At 33.3% G+C, this 19,524-nt stretch overlaps 5 protein-coding genes across 5 annotated transcripts; 3 read left to right on the forward strand and 2 right to left on the reverse strand.

Moving 5' to 3' along the window:
- Positions 1-6,095: 6,095 nt before the first annotated feature.
- Positions 6,096-8,615, reverse strand: RCY1 (Rcy1p; the record flags this gene model as incomplete). The annotated part of the gene is made up of 1 exon (XM_071051068.1): positions 6,096-8,615. The coding sequence occupies one exon, from the start codon at positions 8,613-8,615 to the stop codon at positions 6,096-6,098; it is 2,520 nt and encodes an 839-aa protein (XP_070907764.1).
- A 429-nt stretch (positions 8,616-9,044) lies between these two features.
- On the forward strand, positions 9,045-10,202 carry PRP21 (Prp21p; the record flags this gene model as incomplete). The annotated part of the gene is made up of 1 exon (XM_071051069.1): positions 9,045-10,202. One exon carries the CDS (start codon positions 9,045-9,047, stop codon positions 10,200-10,202), a length of 1,158 nt encoding a protein of 385 aa, XP_070907765.1.
- A 618-nt stretch (positions 10,203-10,820) lies between these two features.
- ECM25 (Ecm25p) lies at positions 10,821-12,653 on the forward strand (the record flags this gene model as incomplete). Its single annotated transcript, XM_071051070.1, has 1 exon — positions 10,821-12,653. One exon carries the CDS (start codon positions 10,821-10,823, stop codon positions 12,651-12,653), a length of 1,833 nt encoding a protein of 610 aa, XP_070907766.1.
- Positions 12,654-12,807: 154 nt separating this feature from the next.
- ACO2 (aconitate hydratase ACO2) lies at positions 12,808-15,129 on the reverse strand (the record flags this gene model as incomplete). Its single annotated transcript, XM_071051071.1, has 1 exon — positions 12,808-15,129. One exon carries the CDS (start codon positions 15,127-15,129, stop codon positions 12,808-12,810), a length of 2,322 nt encoding a protein of 773 aa, XP_070907767.1.
- An 873-nt stretch (positions 15,130-16,002) lies between these two features.
- PHO90 (SPX domain-containing inorganic phosphate transporter) lies at positions 16,003-18,885 on the forward strand (the record flags this gene model as incomplete). The annotated part of the gene is made up of 1 exon (XM_071051072.1): positions 16,003-18,885. The coding sequence occupies one exon, from the start codon at positions 16,003-16,005 to the stop codon at positions 18,883-18,885; it is 2,883 nt and encodes a 960-aa protein (XP_070907768.1).
- Positions 18,886-19,524: the final 639 nt, after the last annotated feature.

Below are 19,524 nucleotides of genomic sequence, written 5' to 3' on the forward strand. Positions count from 1 at the left end.
GAATGGATAATTTCTGTGTAAATTTATTGTTCTCAAGGAAAGGTTAATAATATAATTTATAATATTTTTTTTTTTAGCACTCTTATCTTATTTCGTAAGAGTATGAAATACTTTGGTTATTAATTTTATTTTTCCTTTCTTAGTTCGAGGTTGATTTTGCTTATAGATTCCCTTTTTTGATCTTTCAATAATTTTTTTAATTTTTATAATTATTTTTATTTTTAAATATATGATTTTTTTTTTTTTCAAAATTATTTTTTAAGAAAAAAAAAACTCTTCAAATTATTTCTAATAATTATTGAAATTACTTTTAGTCGAGAATCAATGATATGTGTTGCCCCGCTAATTAGCTGTTCTTTATTATAATTGACCTTCTCTTCTATTTTATTGTTAATAGTTTTTTTTATTATAGTAAATATTATTTTTTTCTTTCTAAAGTGCTTTAGATAATCCCTAAAAATAGAAACAATGTTTAGTACAAATTTGATAGAATATTGGATAAAAGTTTGTATTAAAGTATTTTTCAAAATTTTTATTTTTTAGGGGAAAGAATAAAAAAATTATTATAGAATGAAAATAATAATAATAATAATGATAAAAAACAATTAAGTAGACTGTAATTTGTGGAGCTTATGTTAAGACCCCTTTTGCTGGGGTAAGAATAACTATATAGTAGAGGTTTTTTAGGTGTTGAATATTCTATTTTATATTTTTTTTTTTGTCTCGAAAATCGACTCTCTTATATCATAATCTTTCTCACTCCTCAATATACCTAAGATCCGTTAACTTAAACATCAAAGCGACTTTTTTCTTTTGTTTCTTCTTTCTCTCTTCCTTTTTTTTTTTTCTCTTTCTCCCCTTCAATATTAAAAAATTTCTTTTTTTTTTTTTGATATAGAGATATGAATGAAATAAAATAACTTAAAGTCAGAAAAATCTATTCTTCTGGGGGAGATAGAGAGAGAGAAAGAAAAATATAAAGTGTGCCGAAATTACTAGTATTTTCTACATGAACGTTAAGGGCAAATCTTTCTGGAGGAGTACAAAAAAAACCAAAAAAAAAATCTATTAACGCTTTCAAAAGCCAGCCCGGATCCGCCCACTACGAAACAGCGAAATGGAAGGAAGCAAAAATACATGCACAGCCAAGCCAGATACAACTGTAGCACGGAATTAAAAAAGACAAAAAAAAACAACTTTTTCTTCTTTAAATTATTTTAATGTTTTTAATTTTTAGAAGTTTACTCTCTCATATGAGCATACTTTGTAGGCTTTTCTCTTTAGAACCAATAGGTTATTATTCTTTTGTCCGTAGTCGTTAAGGCATTTTCTATGGTCCCACGCCATGAACAAGTGGTAAAAAAAATTGTGTAATATTCTATTTTATCTTAACCATAAGAAATAATAATAATAAAAAAAAGAAAAATTCCAGCTCTCTAGACCCTTAGAATTCTATAGGAAAACAACTGAGAAGATTCCATAGAAACCTTGAAGAACGAAAAAGAACCTTCGAAAAAATTATCTAAAAAAAAAGAAGAAGATTCGGTGAGTAAGAACGAAGACACATTTCTTTTTATAGAAGATAATAATGTTACCGCGTCCTGAGACCTTTTCATTTTGGCCCGTACGCAAGTTCTATCTCACAATTTTCTACCTCCTTTCTCCCTTATTACCAATGCTAATTTGAAAATCCAGGGCTTGCCCTTGATATTTTTTTTTTTTTTTAATTCTTGCTTTCTCCGGGGTTTTTAGAAATCACATATTATTTTTCAGGGTCCTGTTCTATTTCTTTTTTTTTTTTTTTCATCTTCTTCTCTTGTCTTGTTATTTCTAATTTTTCGTTAAAGAAACTACGTAGAGAAATCCCACGGAAAGTATATACTGAACCTAGAGTGAAATGGAGGAGGGGAGACAAAGATGAAAAAAATAGAAAACAGTACAGTAGAGCCGGTGGAGGAGGCAAAGGGTAAAAGGGATTAGATTTTCTTTGCTAGAATAAATAAAAAAATCGATTTTCTTCGGAACTTCCTTACAATTCTGTGCCTCCCAGTAATGTATTTTCCATGTTTCCGCCTCACGACGTTTTCTTGGTAGCAGAAGCATCCAGAAGAGAAAGAAATTCTTTTTATTAACTTCTGAAACCAAGAACGCGTACAACTGAAAGTCAGCATTTGTTGCGTGGGAAATGTTTCTCCTCCCGCAGTATATTCTGGGTTGCCAAACAAAAAAAAAAGATTCACATGTTAACATAGTGTAATTAGTCCATTAAGGGATTTTTGGCTAGACTGTCTAAATCTAGTAATAAATAAATAAAATATATGAAAAAAAAGAGCCGGCCCCAGTAGAAAAGAAATAGAAAAAAAAAATAAATCAAAAAGAAAATAAACAGATCAAAAGAAACAAAACAAGAAAAGAACGTCAAAATGAAAAGAGAGATCAAGATATAATAATGCTAAGAAATTCCTATACAGACTGAACTCCAAAATACTTGTCAAGAAAAGATACAGCCATATCTAGAATCATTGTAAGAATAAAAAAAAAAAAAAACAATCAAAAAAAAAAAATACCATTAAAAGAAAAAAACCTGATTTACTGTGCTGATCCAGTCACTTTCTTTTAACTGTTCTTCGCCTATTCTCAGAAGAAAAGGTGCCCCGAAAATTTCTTGTACCTCAATATATTTACTCTCAGTATTTATAATATAAAAAAAAATAACAAAAATTAATTTAGTGACATTGTCTCAACTAATTCTATCAATATACTTCTTGATATTTGCATCTCCATTTTTTTTTTAAATTTTATTTGAGAAGAATATTCGTAGTATTAAGGAATATACACAAAGTAATGATGAATTAGTTTTGATAATCAGTTTCTCATCACCATGGCTGCGAAAGCCCCGATGCTTAGAATTTTTTATCAGAACCTATGTACGTGGCTTTTTTTTTCCTACTTTCTTATCGTAACATCTCACTTTCATTTCTCATTCTATTAGCATCGTTTTATTCTTTCCTTCTAACACCACGCCACATATATATTTTTGAAGATAAGACGGAATAAGTTTGTTTTATTTCCGATCCTACTGAAAGATCCGTGCAGGACCCTATTTTTTATAGAAGGCATGTTGTAAAGAAAAAATAAATGCACGGCCTTTCGCTCCTTTTTTTTTAATGCTTTTTAATTTTCAGCTTTGCTAGCCCAGAAGATCCCCTGTTAAAGTTTTTACTTCGACGAGAACTTGCTTACAAAGAAAAGATTACTAACAGAAAAAAAGAAAGAAAACAATTTCAAGGATTCGTTAAAAAAAATTATTCAAATACTGATGACAAAAAAATTCGTCTTTAAGTTCATATGCTTCCTTCAACGAATTTGTAACATTTCTTCTTTCCATTCAATAATATACAAATGCAATGTTTTCTGTGATATTTAATAAACAAAAATAAGTTTCTTCAGCAGGAAAGTAGTAGGTTAAGTTACTTTTGTAAAATACCAACAACCAAAACAACAAAATATAGATATATTTCCTAATATAGTAATCATGGAGTAAATGAAAGAGCAAGAAATTTTTTTTCTTCAAACAACGAAATGAAAAAAAAAAATTATATTCTCGTATATTTGTAAAACAAAACCATAAAAAGCCTAAAAACAATAACGCAGAAGAAAAAAAAAAGGTTATGAAAATGATCTAAACTTATCTGCCAAGTCAAAAACTGCAAATCACATTACTTCACGTTTTATTAAAGAAAAGCAAATAACAACAACGAAAGAAATAAGAATCTTATAAAAAAAAAAAATAAAGAAGTATAGATTATGTAACATATGCAACAATTCTTTTTTTTTAATTATTATTTTTGCGAGTTAAGATGTTACTATCATATGTTTTAGATTTGTCATAATTTGTATTAAAAAAACAACAAAAAACAAAAAAAAAACCATTACATACACTGACAACCGATAAACTTCTTAGATTGAACCAATTAAAGGGATACTAAGGAGCATTTTACAATGAAGCAACGCTTTATATTAAAGCTTGTAGATGTTCTATTAGTTCTATTATGCATGAATTGATGCACGAAGAACATTATATCTTGCTCATCAGCAACAGTACCATGTCAATGATGTAATAATAGTATACAAGTTTAAAAGATATTATGTAATTACACAGTTACTTAATATTTCTGTAATATACCCAAGTTTTAAGATAATTGACAGGGATTGATTTCCTTTTTGACGGTCAAAAAACAATAACACGTAGATAAGACAGTAAAGATCATTAAATTTAAGTTAACTCCTGTACTAGATTAAAAATGTAGAGACTTATTTTCTTAATCTCCCTTAAAAGGAAAATGATAGCTCTGCGAGCATTAGAATTTTAAAAGGCGATCATATTACAACAAGTGGCGCTATGAACCACTCCATCTCCTATTTTCTTTTCTTTTTTGATTCTATGTTTTCTTTTTCTTCTTCTATATTTACTGCTAGTTAGAAATAAATTATGAAGGATGCACAGGTAACAAGCGATCTGACTAAAAAGTGATACAATGATGAAAAAATTTGATTCAAACAATAAGAAATAACATAATAGCGAAATTGTTCATATGAGCGGTGTAAATTTTATGTATAATTTCTATTACCAATATTCTTGCCTTTGCACCCCTCAGTTCGAAGTAAACAAGAATCCAAAAAAATCCCGCATGACGAAAGAATAAAACATTTTTGGAGGTCAAAAGAAAAGATTTACGGCAAAAAGAAAAGAAATTGCTATTCAACAAAAACTCACAGGAACCCTGCAGTAAATCCCACAAAATGTGAAGAGGGATTAGGGAAGTTCTTTTCTGCAGCGAATTATATCGGGCTTATAAATGAGATCTCAGCGAGGGAAAAAGAAACGAATTTTTTCTTTGCAGAAAATTAATGTGAAAGGATTTACATTATATGAATATTCCATTGCCTGTTTTCTACCAGGGGTGTTCGGCTGTTCTTGTGAGCCATAATGACCTTGGGGATATTTTGAAAACCCCAACGCCTGAAACATTACATTTTTGTTAAATTGGTTATGCACAGTTTAACTTAATTAAATGATGAAGTCATTCTACGTCACTTTAAAGTTATTGTGAGGTGTAAATGGGTTGAATAACTTTACTATCTTACTATCATACATTTCCCATTATTTGCTTATTAATCTGTGAAGACCAAAATCACTGAAAAGTTAAAATGTTTCTTTTTATGAATATAATATTTTTTTATTTAATTGTTCTATGGTGGCACCACTTTAGACAGAACTGCAAATGCTCAGGGATTATCGGATAGAGGAAGTTGATTTTTATCGCCTCAACAGACCATTAACGGATATTTAGAGCATATAGCATTTTTGAAACCTGATGAATAGTCGATCAGCATATGTGCGTGACCTTAGGCTATACAACTATGAACAACAGTTTTATATGCAATAGCGCCAAAAGAAGCCAGATATCACAAAACAGAAAATGATAATTACTATGGAAGAGTTTTTAAAATTAATAATGGGCAATACATTTATTTACTTGCATATTTTTTTTGTAATAGATTGTACAGGGTGTGACCTTTAGGTCTTTGGACGTTCTTTTCATACAAATAGAAACTGAATAGCCCAAAGACTAAAGCAATAGATGGGTCTGCTATTCTATATACAAAGTTATATTAATTTAATGCAAACAGATTCCAGTATGGCCAACAGAATCCATGAATATCATCTCATTTTGTTATTGTTAGTAAAACTTATTTACATTCTAAAGTGAGCTATAAATTGAGCAAAAAAAACATACCTTCCTATTAGAAAAGGAGCTGGCTTCACCATTTTGTTATAGTTATTTATCTTGACCTATTGTAAAATGGACCTTTACTATTTATCTGAAAAATTCTACCTCAAATCTTTTGGTTCCTCGAGAAATCCGGGGTAGACTCCCTTGATCCTATCTATCTTCATTCATGTATTTTTCTTTAAGGGAGACTTCTCTCTACGTATAATATGATAATATGATAATATGATGAATATATTGTTTTATTTATTGTGTCCACTATTTAAGAGCGAGAACTTCAGCCTATATCTTCTATCAGATCTACATGATAACACAATCTTTAACACCAAGACCATACATCACCTTTTCTACATCCCTTTTAACTCTGATCCAGTCACTGCGGCGCTGCACGAATTCATAAATTTCTTCCTGTGTAAATAAACCTTGAAACTTACCCAAATCAGATATCATCTTTCCAAGTTCTTTTGAGTCCTTTCCCGAGATGATATAAAGTTGTCCAATGTTTTTTAAACCTTGATATAGTGGCAGTAAGGATTTTTGTTTTAGCTTCTTGGAAAAGAAATCGTAATAATAGTTTAGATCGCAGATCAAAGTAATTCCACCTTCTGTTGAAATCAGACTACCTTTGATATGTTTAACAACCTCATTGAAAAATCTCTCCCCAATTTCTTGTTGATACACATCTATTGTACCTTTATCTGTTGCTCCATTCAGCAGAAAACAATGATTATGAAGTAAATCTATAACCTGGATTGCGCATTGTGTCGGTTTGATTTCGAGTGTTCTGTTATCTGAGTTAACGTCAGGGTTGTAGTCATCTGGCATCTGAAGGGTATTGAAAGCAAAGGTAATCCGATCCATCAATTTGTTAATACCAATATTTAGACCTTCAGCAACAAAATCATCAACAACAGTTTCAAATTTTTTTTTAACCTGTACAACATCATTCAAAAAGTCTCTATTTTTATCTATTATATTTTTCGCTAATAGTTCATTCTTATAGAAAATTGAAATCATTTGTAAAATAATATCACATATATTCATCAATTCAGTAAATTTCACAAGGGGCTCGACTTTTCCGCCATCTACACCCTTTAGGTTAAGGTCAATCTTATCTAATTGGGTTGGGTCATATTCTTGGAGTAGATGGGTACCTTTTTCAAAAGCAGGTTTGACATGAGCATCACATAATAAATTAACTAGAATTTTGAAAACTGCTTGACATTTTGCCTTCACCACATGGGATACTGAATCCTGATTAGCGAAACAACTCATTTCATCTATACTTTCCTTGACTTGTTGGACAACATTATAACATAAATCTAAGCTGACTAGAGATTTAATATTTTCCAGGTTATTGGTGATGGTATTCAAATTATAGGCTAGCTTTAATTGCTCTTCCATTGCTTGTCTATCATTATCTGCATGAGAGAGCTTGAAGATTTTCGTAAATGAACTTAAGAAATCATTTTTGTCGGTTCCTAAGTCAGTGGTAATCGTGGATTGATCTCTCAGTGAGTTATAAATCTCTTCATTCTTTTGTAATTCTTCGATTCGTACTTTCTCATCATACTCTCTAAATTCTCTTTGAAGTTTACTTTGAATGAACATTGGTGTTAAATTCAGAAATTTAACGATATTATCTTCTAAATACATGTTGAAAAATTCGAGTACAATTTTATGGAAGCTTACACCACCATTCTTAGAGTCGTGAAGTTCTGTACATAACTTTTGTTTTATCAATGAATATAGCTTTGGAAAGTACTCTACAATATTTTCTTCATAACTCTTTATTAAATTATCAATTGGTTTCAAAATAACTTCCTGAACAAAACTTTCAATCACGTTCAATATTATTGGGTATTTGTCCTCAAATAGTATATCCACAATATCAATAACCTCATTCAGATAGCTTTTAAGCGGTTCTAAAGCTTCTATAAACAAATTTTCATTGAACTGTTTAGCTTGGTCGGTTAATTCATTGGGATCTTCCAATTCATGCTTATTTCCTTGTTCAGATACTTCAAGATTATTAGTCACATTATTTTCATTTCTGCTAAATAGGTTTTCAGGTAACCAGTTCTCAAAAACGGTAAGGTCAATTTTTGATTTAAAAAATTCAACGGCATTAACTTCTTCATCAGAAAGTAAGAGCACATCGATAAATACCGCAGTAGCTTTATAATCTTTGTTTTGATAATTTTTTTCTGCCTCTTGTAGTACAGAATTAATAAATATTTCCTTAAGAATCACTAAGTTCTGTTCTACTTTCTCATAATATTCAAAATCGCTCTTATTAATTTTATTGTACCTGGAAATATTTCTTAAAATTTTAGCTTGGGATATTGGATCCTTTTCAAATTTGGTCGGGAAAAAATGAGCTAAGTTATTATGATAAAGTTTAGAGCAAAAATTGTTAAATATAGAATAAAACTTCTGAAAAACTACCTTTGATTCACCCTCTTTATAATTTGTTATGATGTCGAAGACGTTTGTTGCATTTAAGTTATCAACTTTTAATTCTTCATTAGCTAGAGAAATGAGCGTTTCTTCAGTACCTTCATTCGTTTCTGGTTCTTCCTCTGTACCTTCAGACCCACTCGTTTCAGTAACTTTAATTAATTCCAAACATTCCAATTTAGATATCCAAAGTTTATTATCAAAATCCTGATTTAATATTTTCTCATAAACATCCTTATTAAGTTGCCTGAATTTAACATAATCTGTAACGTTCATTAAAATTGCAATATCTCGAACAATTGACGGAACTTGGAGCAAATCCCGCATACCAATAGAATTCGTAGCGTCATCCTGATTCATTATTATATTCAACCCTTGTTCTCTTTTTTTCTTTTTAAGGTATATATGTGATCCTCTTCAATGTTAAGTTACAACAACCAATACCACTAATGCTTAGAAAAAAGTATGAAGCTCAGCTAACAAATAATTGTTTTTATATTTTAATAATACTGTTCTTTTGAAATAGTTCATTTATCACATAGGCCTGGTTTGGATAGTTATATGTATTTTTTTTAGATTTTCACTAGTTGGAAAAAAGTAATGAAAATCTTTAAAAATTCAAAAATTCAAGAAAATAATGGAAAACTTCAAATATGAAAGGAAATGGAGGGGATGAAGAGGATAGAGCTATAATCATAAAGCATAATTAACGTCCATTTAAAATACAGTCAAGGAATTATTGCGTAATTAGTCTTTATTTTCATCTCTCTATATTGGATTCAGTACAAGATGGAAACGAAGGAAATACCGAAAAATGTTAAGGATGATATCCATACAACTATAGATTATCTTTATAAGATGGGACCATCATTCGAAGATACGTTGCGAAAAGATGACAAATTCCCGTTTTTGAAGACTGGTAATGAATACTATGACTATTTCATTGCTAATTATAAACCTAAAATTGTCAAATCCTCCGATGATATAGTAGTAGAAGAAGCTAATCAACCTGTGGAAAATGAGCCTACAGAACCGTATTCATACATATTTTCAAAATACACAAGGAATGTAAGTAGGAGAGACCTGGAAATTATACAGAAAACTGCGTTATATTGCGTAGTTAATGGTGCTGAGCATACTGATGCTCTTCGGAAAAAATACAGTGAAAATGATTTACTGAAGTTTTTAGATCCTAGTCATAATTTATATGATCTCTTTACTAGTTTTGTTAAACAGTATTCACTAATCCGAGACTCTGGTTACTACCCACCGGCAATAAACCTACCCAAAAATAAAAACAACAAATCCAAGAAGCATATAGACCTGAAAGAAGTAATACTTAGTCGTTGTTATAAGCGTGCTGAATATAATGAATATATGAAAAAAATACAAACTATGAAAGATAAACTTGCCACTGAACATAAAATACAATTTTCCGCCATAAATTGGCTGAAATTCAAAATAATAGATAATGTAAACTCAATACCTGATGATGCACAGAGGAGAAAACCGCTCGACTTCAGGAAATTGGCTATAGCAACTATTGATGGGTCAAACAGTCAACTTTCGATATTCGATGATTCCGAATTCCATACATTACAAGAACAAGATCAAGTGAATAACAGTACAGGTACTGAACCGAATGATAAAGAAGAAAAAAAGAAAAACAAGAAGAGAATGAAGATCAAAGCCGCTGGAGAGTCACGACTTAAGAGGAAAAATGATTCTACTGATGACTCTGCTCGTAAGAAAAGCAAGAAATTGATCAAATGCCCTATTACCAATATGATGATTGAAGAACAGCGTTTTGATAAGCACTTGAAAACGTTACTCAATGACCCCACATTATTCAAGGAGGAAAAACAAAGATATCAAAAGGCACACAATTACACAAACTTGACTACCGATGATGTATATAATAATATCAAGAAACTAGTAGGGAAGTAGGCCTCATAACATCACTTTTTTTTTTATTTTTTTCATTTTTTTTTTTTAGTATAACAGCTTAGACCTTATTGAATCAAATATCAATCTATTTCTAACTTAAAATTTTTAACTGCTACATATATATAGTTCAAAAATTGAATAGTAAGATACATTTATGATGTATATTTATAGAACCACGTGACTTTAAAGATAAATCAATTCGCGTCGAATTTCCTAATTAGGAAAAGCAAGAGGTGTTATTATTGTATTTTTCTTGTTGATGAGAGATGCTCGACCATTGGCACAGAAGGAGAATCTTGATGAGATCATCATTAAATTATTTTAGCAAAACGGACAGGGAGTATCAGTTATTTTAGTGAAGTGACTCTTTTTTGGTATGATCAGCACTAGTGAATTCATTTATATCAAGGAGTTTTTCAAACAGAGTTCACTAAGGTAACAAGCATAATCAGGATAGATACAAACTATTGACTGAAGAAGTAAAGTTGCTCCTATTATTTCTGTTGAATCTTTTTTTCCTACTTATTACCACATTCGAATTTTCTGTATATTTAGAATACAGTATCAAATAACTATACAAGAGGCTGTTTTATTTTAATAATTATTATTATAACGGTAATGGAGGACGTAATAAACTTGAATAATATATTTTACAAATCATATTCGATTGACCCCAATTCTGGGCATTCGATATATGTTTTTGATTCTACCTACTTACCTTCTTCAGAGGAGCTCGGAGCAGTTGACAAATATGACTATGATATAATGATTACAGAGCTAATGGATCTTCTCGTTAAGAAACTTCCGCAATCGCCGTTCTCTTTGGTGGTATTCTCATCAGGTTTTTCAGCCAAGAAGATTAGTTGGGTTTATGGTGTTAAGATGTTTTCTAAACTACCTAAAAAGTTGAAGAGTTATTTGCAAAAGACTTACATTGTTCATGAGTCCTTTTTTGTACGGACTGTTTACCAGGTCTTATCTAATGCTATGAGTTTTAAGTTTTTAGGCGGGAATTCGAAACCTGACATGTTTGACCCTGAGAATGGGGCTAAAAGTGCATCCGGATCAATTGTTCACGTTGCAGACTTGACTGATCTGTCATGTTTAATTGATATAACAAGATTGAGGATATCACTTAACGTATATCTTCATGATTCAGAGCTCACTGGAGAATATTTCCTTGAGGTCCCTGATTACTACTATGAACGACTGACACCAAATAGTAAGCGACAGTACAGGCAGATAATATTTGATAAAATATTTAATAGATTAAAATATGATGCGATAACCAATGAGCTAGTTTTCCAGCGGCCAGGTTCCTATAAAAGAGTTAATATATTACTGAGTATCATGGAACGAAATAATTATATCGACCTATCACAATGGGATATTTATTCTCTTGCATCTATCTTTACCAATTTTTTGAAAAACAAAAGTAAACCACTTATACCGATTGACCTGATATCATTACCCTTAGTAGACGATTTTGAATATACATTTCAAATCTTTAAAGACATAATCAGATACAATGACTACTATGATATTCTACGGGCTATTTTCCCTCTTTTCATCTCAATTCTCAATACTTCAGAAGTTACTAGACACGATCCCAGATCTTTGAGTAAAGCTCTGACTCCAACATTGTGTAAGGAAAAAGTTTCTATGATGAGCTCTGATAGATTGGCTATTGGTACCAAATATATACGGAATCTGTTTGAATACTTCCCTAGAATAGTCAATACTTTAGAAAATAATAGTAAGGATCAAGATAATATATCAATCGATGATTTAACCATACAACTAGATACAAAAGCCAACATTAATTCAAGAACCAGTTCAGGTGCTTCAGATCTATTACTTAGCGATACAGGGAAACCTATATCAACACCAAAACTGTCACTAAAGATACCGAAATTACCTCCGAAACTACCTCCTAGGAGAAATACCTCAGGTGAAGTAGAGGTCAAGATAGACAGTCCACAGAAAAAGTTCAGACCAGATCTAAGTTCACCAGCCCCATCTGTATCTGAAGATGAAGGAAATACATCAATGCCATCCGTAGCTTCTAACTTTTCCAAAGTTTCAACATCAACACGTACTAGCTCAGTGTCTTCTGACAATGACCAAATTAACTCCAATGTTGAGCAGATAAAGAAAATTCAACCATCTCAAGATTTTCAAAATATGATCACTGACAGTAGTAATGATGTCGATATTTCAAATGTTGTATTAAAGAAAAATAAGATTCAACAATTTGACAAGGAATTGCAGAAGAAAAAAAGACAAGCAGGTGAAGAAATAACTGTGAAAGCCACCAAGTTTTCTACTGAAAGTTACTCCGATATTAAAACTAACAAGGTTAGTAAGCTTGCAGCACTTTATGAGGAAAGGTTAATGGGTCTTAAAGTTATGGAAGAAATTAGACGTGAAAATGCAAACTTAGCAATTTAGCTTGACAGGACTCTTGAATAATAATATAATTTTAATAATTAAATAAATTAAACAGGTTATTATGGTTTATGAAACATTATCTCAATAGGTTTTTAAATAATATTTACATTTTAATAAATAAATAATGATAAAGAATTACCAACATGCATTACGTTTAGTTCGATTTACGGATCTCTCCGATATAATTGATAGCAGAACCGCTCTTGAAGAAGTTAATTTGGTCCTTTGATAATGTGTGCTTTGTCTTAACGGTAAAGCTCTCGCCATTTGGCTTGGTGACTTTAACATCCAGGAAGCCACCATTGTTTCCATCCTTTGCCACAAGATCTACTAGGCCAACAGTCTCTAATATATCACCACCAGAAATTCTATCATAATCGGCCTCATTGGCAAATGTTAAAGGAAGCATACCTTGTTTCTTTAGATTAGTTTCATGAATTCTAGCAAAGGACTTGACCAGTAAGATTTGACCACCTAAGAATCTAGGAGATAAAGCAGCATGTTCTCTAGCAGATCCCTCACCGTAGTTGTGTTCGGCGACTACAGTCCACGGTCTATCTTCTTCCTTCCATTTCATCATTAAACCTGGAATATCATACTCAGTACCATCCAAATCATAAGCCTTGTTCACTTCACCCGTTTCTTTATTCTGAGCACCAATCAATGTGTTGTAAGAAATGTTTTCTAAGTGACCCTTATACTTTAACCAGACACCAGCAGCTGAAATATGATCAGTAGTACATTTTCCCTCGACTTTCATTAAAACATTTGTCTTCAGTTCCTGACCGTTCCAAGGCTTGAAAGGTTCCAGCAGTTGCAGACGATCAGAGGTAGGAGAAACTTTAACTTCAACATTTGGATTTGGTGTCAATTCACCTTGAGGATAGAAAATATTTCTTCCATGTTCGAAGCCTCTAGAAGGAAGCTCTTCACCTACAGGAGGTTTGAACTTGAAGTTTTCACCATTTGGTAGTTTAATCGTGTCTGTTAAAGGATTGAATTGAGCATTACCGGAATAACTCATGGCTGTTACAATTTCTGGCGACGTCAAGAAGTTCATAGTATTTCTGTTACCATCATTTCTAGCTCTAAAGTTTCTGTTAAAGGATGTGAAGATAGAGTTTGTTTCATTAGAGGTTTTAGGGATATCCTCTCTGTCCCATTGACCAATACACGGACCACAGGCGTTCGATAAAACAATGGCTCCATTGTCCTTGAATTTCTTGATCAAACCGTCTCTTTCTAAAGTAGCTCTAATTTGTTCAGAACCAGGAGTGACAAAGAAAGGAATTTTAGGTTTTAAACCTGCTCTCTCAGCCTGGTTAACCAAATCAACCACACGACTCATATCCTCATAAGAAGAATTGGTACAGGAACCGATTAAGGCGGCAGATATATTCTGTGGCCATTTCTCCTCTACACTTCTCTCACCGTACTTGGTAATTGGTGTAGATAAATCTGGTGTGAAGGGACCATTGACGTGTGGCTCCATCTCAGAGAGGTTAATCTCGATAATTTCATCGTATTTTGCGCCCTCGTCGGCTCTCAAAAAGTTGTGATTCTTCAATGCGTTATCGGCAGCGACAGCGATTGCTCCTCTACCAGTGGCCTCCAGGTATCTCTTGTGTGCTAGTTGATATGGGAAAGTGGAAGTCGTAGCACCTATCTCAGCACCCATATTACATATAGTGGCCATACCGGTACACGACAGAGTCTCTACACCTTCGCCGAAATATTCAACAATATAGCCGGTACCACCTCTAACTGTTAGCATACCTGCGAGCTTGGTGATAACATCCTTTGGAGCGGACCAACCATTCAATTGGCCTGTTAGCTTAACACCGAGAACCTTTGGAGCCTTCAACTCCCATGGGGTGCCGGTAAGAGCATCAACAGCATCAGCACCACCGACACCGATAGCAATAGCACCGAGCCCGCCCGCATTTGGTGTGTGCGAGTCTGTACCCAGCATCATGAGGCCCGGAGCAGAGAAGTTCTCGAGGACAATTTGGTGAATGATACCGGAACCTGGGCCCCAGAACTCTATACCGTAGCGTCTTGCGCAACTCTCCAAGAAATCGAAGACCTCCTGGTTAGTCTGTATCGAGTTCCGCAGGTCCTTAGTCTCTCCTTCTTTACCCACAATCAAATGGTCACAATGAATGGATGCGGGCACTGCGGTCTCAGAGAGACCAGTGGTCATGAACTGTAGCAGTGCCATTTGGGCAGAGGCATCCTGCATGGCCACACGGTCCGGGTTAAGCTTCAAGTACACCTGTCCTCTAATATTGTCTACTTTAGACGAGGTAAGTGACTCCTCTGGATCACATAGATGCGAGTACAGTATCTTTTCCGCTAGAGTCAATGGCTCGCCATTGAGTATACTTCTAACTTTATCTAAGTTATGCACAAGTTTGTTGTATGGAGGACAACGCGTTCCCACTGTCGACAACTTCCTCCTAGCTAATCTAAACATTGGTCTATCTTATTTATATTTAACTGTGGTCTTTAATTTTATTTAAATAAAAATAAAGAAGTACTATATCGAAAAGAAGTACTTTATTTATAAGTACTTTATTTACAAGAAGTAATATATCAAGAAGTACTTTATTTATAAGTTTACTACATTAGTAGTTTTATGTTATATATAATTTCCATGTAATTTAGTCATCTCTTTGAAGTGAAATTCCGATGGCTTTTATTAGTTTTTTTTTCAGTTTACGAATTGCGATGGCTTTTTGTTTGACTACGCCTAATAGTCCACTCTACAACTTCTACAACTACTACAGCATCGAATCTTAGTCAGATGCATAGAAGCCGATCTCAAGAAAAAAAAAAAGAAAGTTCGGAAAAATTTTTTTCTTTGCGAGACAGAATTGAAAAAATTAATAAAACTGTGTAAAAAAAAGCAAATCTATGCTCATCTCGAGATTTGAACTGAATCTCTTTTTAATGAAAGAAAGAATTTTTTTAGGGGTCCCACGTGGGAAGTTAATTTATTAAAAAAAAAAGAAAAAGAAGGGGAAATTTCAGTGGAAGCTGGGCTGCGAAGATTTAAGTGCTACTACTTTCTTTCTTTTTTTTCGTTGAAAGTAAAAAACAAAATAAAATAACTAAAAAATGATGTGAAAGGTCTCCTGTGCGGTTCTTCTGTGCTTCTTTTGGGAAGGGAAAAATTAAACTGCAAAAAAAAAAAATTAACGAAAAAAAAAAAAAAAAAAGGCTAATTGCCATATTATGAGTTGTATATATATGTATGTGTATTGGTAAATGTATGTTATAAATGTTGAGATTGTGTATGTTAATATAACCAAACTAGAATTACTAAGGGGGAGGGGAAGTAGACATAATGAGGTTTTCACATTTCCTTAAGTATAATGCTGTTCCGGAGTGGCAGAATCATTATATGGATTATAGTGAGTTGAAGAATTTGATTTATACTCTTCAGACGGATGAATTAAAGAATGGTACGCAGGGAAACCAGCCGCCTGAGCGTGGGCCTGTTGTGGTTGAGGAAGAAGAAGCCATGGCTTCTTCTTCCAAACATTTCGCGAAGAAACTGTTTAAGAACAAATTTTTTGGGAAGAAGTCGTCCTCCACTCCTAACTCGCAACATCTGGGTGACGAGATGAATGTTGGGAAGGATAACGGTAAGAAGGAAGGGAGTATTGAAGAGGAGACGTATGAGCTAAAGGATATTAATCAGCAGTCAATTCTGGAAAATGGTAACGGCAACAACGGTGCTGCTAATGATAAGAACGGGAAAGACGGTAAAGCGAATAAGAGCTCGCCATTGAGAAAAGTTAAGGAGAAGTTTTTTGAGTCGCGTCGTTCTTCTCTGTCTAGTGAAGGTCAGACTTTGTTCAACACTTATGATGTTTTTGTAAATAGTCTAACGGTGGAAAAATTCAAGGTCGACGATTTCTATAAGCGTATGGAGGCTAAATTTTACGAAAGGTTCGAAACTTTGATTAAGGACTTGGAAAAGGAAGGTATGGTGATCGTAACAAGGCCACCCTCCACCAATTTCCCATCAGAGACGCCTGAATTGATTAATTCGCCATTCGCTGACTCCAGAGCCTCTGGATTTGAAGTAGGACAAGTTAAGACACTACATGCAACACATAACGGCAACAACGCGGCTTCTGTAGTCGATAAAACGAATAGTTTTATGGAACACTCCGAAGATGGAGAGGATGAGGATGATTTTGTTGATGAAGATGACGATGTTTTCTCAGAGAGCGGTGACAACACCGCATTGTTGAACTATTCCCAGTTCAACGTCAAATCTCAAAGAAAGTCTATTTTAAAGCAATCTATAATAAACTTGTACATTGATCTATGTCAACTAAAATCATTCATTGAGTTGAACCGTATGGGTTTCAGTAAGATTACTAAGAAGTCTGATAAAGTTTTATACTTAAACACAAGGGAGGACCTAATTCATTCCGGTGAGTTCTTTAAGGACACATTTGTTTTCCAAGACTCTACTCTGACGATTCTAAATGGTAAGATCGCGCAGTTAGTTGAGTTTTTTGCCATGATTACCGGTCATGAACGTGGTGACACTACTCAATCCAAACAGGAGTTAAAAGCTTACCTGCACGACCACATTGTCTGGGAACGTAGTAACACTTGGAAAGATATGTTAGGTCTATTGTCTCAGAACAAACAAATTACTACCGATATCGATGATGCAGTAGCTAAAGCTCATACTATAAGTAAGCTAGACTTGGAATATTATGAATATCCATTACCAAAACCAATCCCTCTCAAATTTACTACATTATACTACTTTAAGATACCGAAGTTGTTTTTCACATTGAAGGCTTTCAAGATTGCCTTCATTATAGTGATTACGGCTATCTTACTAGCCGTACCAACTTTTCATGATCCTGCTCAACATCGTTGTATGGCTTTAGTCGAATGTGTTGCATTCTTATGGGCTAGTGAAGCTATTCCATTGCATGTTACTGCATTTTTGGTCCCCTTATTAGTTGTTTTGTTCCGAGTGATGAAGGATTCAAATGGTCATGTTATGAAAGCTGCAGATGCCTCGTCTACAATTTTAGCAACCATGTGGTCTTCCACAATTATGATTCTGTTGGCTGGTTTTACACTGGGTGAAGTCCTTGCGCAATACAATGTAGCTAAGATCTTGGCATCTTGGTTGTTGGCTTTTGCTGGTGTTAAACCCAGAAATGTTCTGTTAATGGCGATGGCTGTGGTTTTCTTCTTATCAATGTGGATTTCTAATGTTGCTGCACCAGTGTTAACTTACTCTTTGTTGTCTCCATTGCTAGATCCACTTGATGCCGACAATGATTTTGGTAAAGCTTTAGTCATGGGTGTTGCCTTAGCGGCCAACATTGGTGGTTTGGCTTCACCAATTTCCTCTCCACAGAACGTTATTTCCATGCAATATTTGAAGCCATATGGTATTGGTTGGGGTCAGTTTTTCGCTGTCGCATTACCTACCGGTATTTTAGGTCTATTGTTGGTGTGGGGTCTAATGTGTATTTCTTTCAAGATCAATTTGACTAAGCTTGAGAAGTTTACTCCAATTAGAACACAGTTGACGATGAAGCAATACTTTATTGTGGTAATTTCCGTGGGTACTATTCTATTGTGGTGTGTTGAATCCCAAATTGAACATGTGTGGGGTTCTTCAGGTATTATTGCTTGTTTACCTATCGTATTGTTCTTCGGTACAGGTTTACTTTCTACTCAAGATTTAAACAGTTTCCCATGGTCTATTGTTATTCTTGCTATGGGTGGTGTCGCTCTGGGTAAGGCTGTCTCTTCGTCCGGTTTGTTGTCTTTAATTGCCAGATCTTTGCAGAGAAGAATTGAACATGATACAACATTGGCAGTTTTATGTATTTTCGGTGTGTTGATGTTGGTCGTTGGTACCTTTGTTTCTCACACAGTTTCTGCTATTATTATTATTCCTTTAGTTCAGGAAGTCGGTGATAAACTACCTGACCCTAAAGCTGCCCCAATTTTGGTGTTTGGTTGTGCATTATTGGCATCAGCTGGTATGGGTTTAGCATCCTCTGGTTTCCCTAACATTACTGCTATATCAAAGGTAGATAAGAAAGGTGATAGGTACCTAAACATGGGTACTTTTATTTCTAGAGGTGTTCCAGCTTCTCTGCTAGTATTTTTGTGTGTCATTACATTAGGTTACGGTATCATGCACTCAGTTCTAAAACCTGTTGCATCTACCTGATGATCTCGGTAACTAAATATTGCATGCCAGTTGTTGTTATGTTTTTTTCCCCTACTATAGACTGAAGAAAACAAATAAAACAACTGGTAACCCCCGCTCTGAATTGTCATGTTATCTTTTTCTACTATTATTTTTTATCAACTATATTCAAAATTAACTTTCAGCATTTTATATACTTGTAATGATTATCTTTACTTTCATCTTCATATTTTCTAATATATTAGTATTATAAATTTCTCTTCAATTCTTTTAATTAAAGCTCTACTATAATCATGGTTAGTTTTTTTTTTGTTTTTTTTCCATTCGAATATGTCATAATTGATTTAATATGAGGAATTTCAAACTCTTTATCGATAACTTCCCGTAATATATACAAATTGATTACAATTTATGATATAATAAAGACTAGGATATCAATGGTCTACTTACAGATTATTATGTAAAGGAGGAATACATTTATATAGATTAGTTGTTCCTCATTGATTTCTTTAATTATGTAGTGCTTTAATCTTCAATTAATTTTCACTAAATAGACAACCTTAAATTTTCAGCCGGTAGTCGATCAGCTTGTGAAAAAAAAAAAAGTAAAAAAAAAATTACAAAAAAATATTGGTGGAATAATTAATATAATGCGATGAA

This window comes from Nakaseomyces bracarensis (assembly GCF_045282275.1).
Source record: "Nakaseomyces bracarensis strain CBM3 chromosome Unknown Scaff5_0, whole genome shotgun sequence".
Taxonomy (NCBI): Eukaryota; Fungi; Ascomycota; class Saccharomycetes; order Saccharomycetales; family Saccharomycetaceae; genus Nakaseomyces; species Nakaseomyces bracarensis.